The sequence below is a fragment of the Herpailurus yagouaroundi genome, unplaced genomic scaffold (assembly GCF_014898765.1).
Source record: "Herpailurus yagouaroundi ecotype Mexico unplaced genomic scaffold, PumYag 139, whole genome shotgun sequence".
NCBI lineage: Eukaryota > Metazoa > Chordata > Mammalia > Carnivora > Felidae > Herpailurus > Herpailurus yagouaroundi.
The window spans coordinates 16,036,970-16,044,587 of record NW_024412394.1 but is presented as its reverse complement, the minus strand read 5'-3'; the positions used below and the strand labels follow the sequence as shown (position 1 = coordinate 16,044,587).

The 7,618-nt window shown below is 36.7% G+C and overlaps 1 protein-coding gene across 1 annotated transcript in view; it reads left to right on the top strand.

Annotated features, from left to right (window-relative positions):
- Window positions 1-7,618, top strand: part of DEFB113 (defensin beta 113) — a 10,872-nt gene that overhangs the window by 2,394 nt on the left and 860 nt on the right. Inside the window, exon 2 of the mRNA XM_040473125.1 lies at window positions 7,299-7,419. Coding sequence (XP_040329059.1) covers window positions 7,299-7,419 — 121 coding nt within the window. The remainder of the gene's footprint in view (window positions 1-7,298; window positions 7,420-7,618) is intronic.

The window sequence follows — 7,618 nt, the reverse complement described above, 5'->3', positions numbered from 1 at the left end:
GAAACAAGGGCCCTGAATGAGACATTGGATCAGATGGACTTGACAGATATATTTAGAACTCTGCATCCCAAAGCAACAGAATAGACTTTCTTCTCGAGTGCACATGGAACATTCTCCAAGATAGATCATATACTGGGTCACAAAACAGCCCTTCATAAGTTTACAAGAATTGAAATCATGCCATGCATACTTTCAGACCACAATGCTATGAAGCTTGAAATCAACCACAGAAAAAAGTCTGGAAAACCTCCAAAAGCATGGAGGTTAAAGAACACCCTACTAACGAATGAGTGGGTCAACCAGGCAATTCGAGAAGAAATTAAAAAATATATGGAAACAAACGAAAATGAAAAGACAACAATCCAAACGCTTTGGGACGCAGCGAAGGCAGTCCTGAGAGGAAAATACATTGCAATCCAGGCCTATCTCAAGAAACAAGAAAAATCCCAAATACAAAATCTAACAGCACACCTAAAGGAACTAGAAGCAAAACAGCAAAGGCAGCCTAATCCCAGCAGAAGAAGAGAAATAATAAAGATCAGAGCAGAAATAAACAATATAGAATCTAAAAAAACTGTAGAGCAGATCAACGAAACCAAGAGTTGGTTTTTTGAAAAAATAAACAAAATGGACAAACCTCTAGCCAGGCTTCTCAAAAAGAAAAGGGAGATGACCCAAATAGATAAAATCATGAATGAAAATGGAATTATTACAACCAATCCCTCAGAGATACCAACAATTATCAGGGAATACTATGAAAAATTATATGCCAACAAATTGGACAACCTGGAAGAAATGGACAAATTCCTGAACACCCACACTCTTCCAAAACTCAATCAGGAGGAAATAGAAAGCTTGAACAGACCCATCACCAGCGAAGAAATTGAATCGGTTATCAAAAATCTCCCAACAAATAAGAGTCCAGGACCAGATGGCTTCCCAGGGGAGTTCTACCAGACGTTTCAAGCAGAGATAATACCTATCCTTCTCAAGCTATTCCAAGAAATAGAAAGGGAAGGAAAACTTCCAGACTCATTCTATGAAGCCAGTATTACTTTGATTCCTAAACCAGACAGAGACCCAGTAAAAAAAGAGAACTACAGGCCAATATCCCTGATGAATATGGATGCAAAAATTCTCAATGAGATACTAGCAAATCTAATTCAACGGCATATAAAAAGAATTACTCACCATGATCAAGTGGGATTCATTCCTGGGATGCAGGGCTGGTTCAACATTCGCAAATCAATCAACGTGATACATCACATTAACAAAAAAAAAAAAAGAGAAAACCATATGATCCTGTCAATCGATGCAGAAAAGGCCTTTGACAAAATCCAGCACCCTTTCTTAATAAAAACCCTTGAGAAAGTCGGGATAGAAGGAACATACTTAAAGATCATAAAAGCCATTTATGAAAAGCCCACAGCTAACATCATCCTCAACGGGGAAAAACTGAGAGCTTTTTCCCTGAGATCAGGAACACGACAGGGATGCCCACTCTCACCGCTGTTGTTTAACATAGTGCTGGAAGTTCTAGCATCAGCAATCAGACAACAAAAGGAAATCAAAGGCATCAAAATTGGCAAAGATGAAGTCAAGCTTTCGCTTTTTGCAGATGACATGATATTATACATGGAAAATCCGATAGACTCCACCAAAAGTCTGCTAGAACTGATACATGAATTCAGCAAAGTTGCAGGATACAAAATCAATGTACAGAAATCAGTTGCATTCTTATACACTAACAATGAAGCAACAGAAAGACAAATAAAGAAACTGATCCCATTCACAATTGCACCAAGAAGCATAAAATACCTAGGAATAAATCTAACCAAAGATGTAAAGGATCTGTATGCTGAAAACTATAGAAAGCTTATGAAGGTAATTGAAGAAGATTTAAAGAAATGGAAAGACATTCCGTGCTCATGGATTGGAAGAATAAATATTGTCAAAATGTCAATACTACCCAAAGCTATCTACACATTCAATGCAATCCCAATCAAAATTGCACCAGCATTCTTCTCGAAACTAGAACAAGCAATCCTAAAATTCATATGGAACCACAAAAGGCCCCGAATAGCCAAAGTAATTTTGAAGAAGAAGACCAAAGCAGGAGGCATCCCAATCCCAGACTTTAGCCTCTACTACAAAGCTGTCATCATCAAGACAGCATGGTATTGGCACAAAAACAGACACACAGACCAATGGAATAGAATAGAAACCCCAGAACTAGACCCACAAACGTATGGCCAACTCATCTTTGACAAAGCAGGAAAGAACATCCAATGGAAAAAAGACAGTCTCTTTAACAAATGGTGCTGGGAGAACTGGACAGCAACATGCAGAAGGTTGAAACTAGACCACTTTCTCACACCATTCACAAAAATAAACTCAAAATGGATCAAGGACCTGAATGTGAGACAGGAAACCATCCAAACCTTAGAGGAGAAAGCAGGAAAAGACCTCTCTGACCTCAGCCGTAGCAATCTCTTACTCGACATGTCCCCAAAGGCAAGGGAATTAAAAGCAAAAGTGAATTACTGGGACCTTATGAAGATAAAAAGCTTCTGCACAGCAAAGGAAACCACCAACAAAACTAAAAGGCAACCAACGGAATGGGAAAAGATATTTGCAAATGACATATCGGACAAAGGGCTAGTATCCAAAATCTATAAAGAGCTCACCAAACTCCACACCCGAAAAGCAAATAACCCAGTGAAGAGATGGGCAGAAAACATGAATAGACACTTCTCTAAAGAAGACATCCGGATGGCCAACAGGCACATGAAAAGATGTTCAGCGTCGCTCCTTATCAGGGAAATACAAATCAAAACCACACTCAGATATCACCTCACGCCAGTCCGAGTGGCCAAAATGAACAAATCAGGAGACTATAGATGCTGGAGAGGATGTGGAGAAACGGGAACCCTCTTGCACTGTTGGTGGGAATGCAAATTGGTGCAGCCGCTCTGGAAAGCAGTGTGGAGGTTCCTCAGAAAATTAAAAATAGACCTACCCTATGACCCAGCAATAGCACTGCTAGGAATTTATCCAAGGGACACAGGAGTACTGATGCATAGGGGCACTTGTACCCCAATGTTCATAGCAGCACTCTCAACAATAGCCAAATTATGGAAAGAGCCTAAATGTCCATCAACTGATGAATGGATAAAGAAATTGTGGTTTATATACACTATGGAATACTACGTGGCAATGAGAAAAAATGAAATATGGCCTTTTGTAGCAACGTGGATGGAACTGGAGAGTGTGATGCTAAGTGAAATAAGCCATACAGAGAAAGACAGATACCATATGGTTTCACTCTTATGTGGATCCTGAGAAACTTATCAGGAACCCATGGGGGAGGGGAAGGAAAAAAAAAAAAGAGGTTAGAGTGGGAGAGAGCCAAAGCATAAGAGACTGTTGAGAACTAAGAACAAACTAAGGGTTGATAGGGGGTGGGAGGGAGGAGAGGGTGGGTGATGGGTATTGAGGAGGGCACCTTTTGGGATGAGCACTGGGTGTTGTATGGAAACCAATTTGACAATTAATTTCATATATAAATAAAAAAAATGTCAAGGGAGACTCAGATTTGGTTGGAAAGATAGTTGCTGGGATGAAAGGAAAGATCAGTTTCTGCTATTCTCCAACGTCTCTCTAGATTCTCCTATAAATAATCTCCCATGAGTGTTTTCTCTACAAAGTTCCTGCATAATAATAATGGTTTAGAGTGTGGGCTCTAAAAGTAGACCATTTTCAATTTCATTCTGACACCTTTACTAGTTAGTGGTTGACTTTGGATAAATTCCTTAAGTCTCTATGTGCCAGTTTCCTTGTATCTGAAAATGGGGCTAAAGATTATTCCTACTTTCTAGGACTTTCATGAGATTTAAACACACTCTACTTATAAATTACACAGAAAAGTGCCTTGCACATAATAAGCATTTAATAGATGTTTTCAACGTGCAGCAGGATCAGACAGGACAGAGAGGCTAAGCTTCTGGGACTCATGGCTTCTCAATGTATGAACCATCAGTAATTAATACAGGTGGCATAAGAGCTTTTTATAGTGGAAAGATGTAGAAAATGTAGCAGAAGATCCAGCCACTGACATCTAAGCAATCTTTTGGTTTTTAGTAATTTAATTCTCCTCGTTCTCATCTGTAAAGAGGTTTTATGATTCTTACCAATTTGAAAATTTCCAAAAGTGCCAATCAATCTGCCCACTGGTGTATAAAATTAAGCTTTGAAGCCATCAGTGAAATGAAATATAGAATTTTGGGGGTTAGTGGCAAAATAATTCATGGTGTCTGGTAGTGAAGAACCAAGAATGGAAATGGCATCATAGTTTTACAATGAAAGAGACCTTAGTGCTGTTGTAGGCTCTTATTTCCTGGAACATGAAAGCTAAGCCTCAGTGCCAGAGCAACAAATCAAGGCTTTATGCAGAGTGGTAGAAAGTGCCAAGTTTTTATTGCAAACTCCTGTAGGAAAATAGCATTTCATTTTTATTTTCTCTTGACCTGCTCTCTTCTTAACATCATACACTTTTCTAGCATTCTCAACACATAGGCCTTGGCCTGGAAATGCTCCCTTGGTGAGCGCATATCAACATCAAATCCCTAAAGCCTAGCCACATACTTTTCACCAAGAACCTACAACTTCAAGGGTCTTGATCTGTGGCTTTGAAACATATAGTTATTAGCTTTAATCATCTAACCTTGCAAAAAAAAAAAAAAAAAAGTAAAGACATTTTCTCATCTAAGAATCCAAAATTCTTACTTAAGAGAAAGTATGTTGGAGTTACTCATCTTACCGTTTGGTTCATATACCTCAGGTCAACTCTCTCCCACTAAAAAAAATAAAATAAAATAAAAATAATAAAATAAAAAAATCATAACCCGTCTGTTATCTTTTCTTTTTCTTAATCACTACTTGCAATCCCATTTTTGTCTTTTTCTCCATAGTTTGTCTCTGTCTTTCTCCCTAAAAACAATTTTTTTTTATTAGTAGAAATCTAGAATCTGGATCTGTCTCAAATAAAGACCTACAACATTTATTTTAAGCAATAAATCAATATGTTCTCTCCTATGCATCTAGTTTGGTTCTACTTCTATTACTTCCTTGCTAGAATTGAGACAAGAATCATTCAGATTCTTGTCTTTGTTTTGTGTGATTCACATGTCATTAGGTACAATGGCACATTTCAACAAAGAGAGAAAAGAAGACTATCCAATCTATAAGAGTTTGGCTGATGTCCAGCCTGATAGGAGTGGCTTACTTTAGATGGATGGAATGGACACAGCTATAATGTATGAGCTAGGTCATCTTCTTATTCATGCCATCACTATGCTAATGTGTTTTCATATTTCATTATTTTTTTATTCTATTTTTCACATCTGTTAGTTAGTTCTGCTTATATACAATAGGTACTAGTAAATCTCCAGCAGTTTAAAGTGTCGTTTTTTGAGAAGGAAATCTTGCCATTTGCAACTACATGGATGGAACTGGAGGGTTTTAGACTAAGTGAAATTAGTCAGAGAAAGACAAATATCATATGACTTCAGTCATATGATTACTTTAATATGCAAAACAGATGAACATAAAGGAAGGGAAGCAAAAATAATACAAAAACGGAGGGGGGACAAAATATGAGACTCTTAAATATGTAGAACAAACAGTGTTGCTGGAGGAGTTATGGGAGGGGGGATGGGCTATGGGTAAGGGGCATTAAGGAATCTACTCCTGAAATCATTGTTACACTATTGTTGTACTAACTTGGAAGTAAATTAAAAAAAATAAATGAAATATTAAAAAATAGAAAAACACTGACTAATTGAAGATAAATGAATAAATAAATAAATAAATAAATAAATAAATAAGGTGTATTTTTTGGTGTGTTTAGTAAGAAGATATTAAGAAAATAGATTTTCCATGATGTGTCCATAAATATATAAGCACCTTTTGATAAGAAATGAAGCAGAGAATTAACAAACTAGATTACTTTTAAAACCCAGATTATAGACTATAGACTAATTTGTTTTTCCCCAATGACAGAGAAAGAACATAAATCATTAAATTGTAAGGATATATCTTTTTGGATTTTCACATCCAGCCAAAGTATTTATATGTATATGTAAATTATCTTATAAAGCGCATATTTAATTCTTACCCTAAACCTCTAAATATAACTGGTTTTACCAATCCAGGCTTCAAAGAGAGAATCTTGAGGTTCAGTTAGTGAATATTGGTCTCAAATCTATAGCTAGTAAACAGAAGAGCCAGGAGCCAGGATTATTTCTGCCTCTAAATCCAGGGCTCTTTGAACTTTTAGCACACTGCTTTCCCCTGTGAATGATGAAGCCCTATGAATAAGTTACTACATGTAAGGAATTATTATTCTTCTAGAATCACTATGGTAATTTTTAATGTAATAGTGCTAAAACTATGTTATAGAAATATTTTCTTTTTATAGAAAAATTGCATCCCAGAAACTGTCTGGTGTAGGTCATGTATACAGAGAATAACTTCACATGATAAACACCCTTTTACTTACTCAGTTATGAGAGTGGAAAAAGTGAGAGCATAGACTCTGGCATCACATTAGCTTGGAGTCCTCCTCTGCTTTACCAGCCACTGCGTGTCTGATTTGAAGCACTTACATAACCCCTTTGTGCCTTAACTGGAAAACAAGAAGTTCCTATGTCATAGAATTTGTCATGAAGATTAAGTTACTTACTTAATCTATATAAAATACTAGAACACTGTATGCCTGGCACATAATAGACACTCAAAAAAGCATGTGACTGAAAATATAGGTAAGGTTGATTATATGCTTTCAAATAAAAAATTTAGGGGCACCTCGGTGACTCAGTCAGTTAAGTAGCCAACTCTTGATTTCAGCTCAGGTCATGATCTCACGGTTGTGAGATCGAGCTCCATGTCAGGTTTTGCACTGACAGCACAAAGCCTGCTTGGGATTTTCTCCCTTCCTGTCTCTCTGCCTCTCCCCTGCTCTCTCTGTCTCTCTCAAACTAAAAAAAAAAAAAAACAAAAAACAAAAAACCAAACATTTAAAAAAATTAAAATGACTTTCACCCTACTATTTCTTGTATAACTGAAAATGAGTTCACATTTGGCTCGTTGAGGTCATAACAGATCTAAGTCCACTATTCTGTTTGTTGCTATTACACAATACATGAATATGTGCTCAATCTTGAAAGGCAGCATTAATCAGAATGGTAATCACCATGAGAAGGCTATAAAAACAAGAGTTCATCTATCTTTTATCAAAGAATAGCACAACCTTCAGACATTTTGACGTCTACCTCAACTTCACCGAAGTAACAATATCAACATTGAAGATACTTTGTATTTTCCTGACCTTTGTCTTCACTGTGTCTTGTGGTCCATCAGGTAATATTTGCTAATAGGGAAAAGGAGGGAAGAACAAAATTCTTTTTTATAAATGCTTTACTCTGGCAAGAAAAGAAAAAAAAACAAGTAAATTGTTAGGAGATTCCACATGAACTTAAAATGCAGACTCTCTTTTGCATGAAAGAAGAAATGAGTGGAACTGACAGTTTAGAGGATAAAGGCAAAAAAAAAAAAAAAA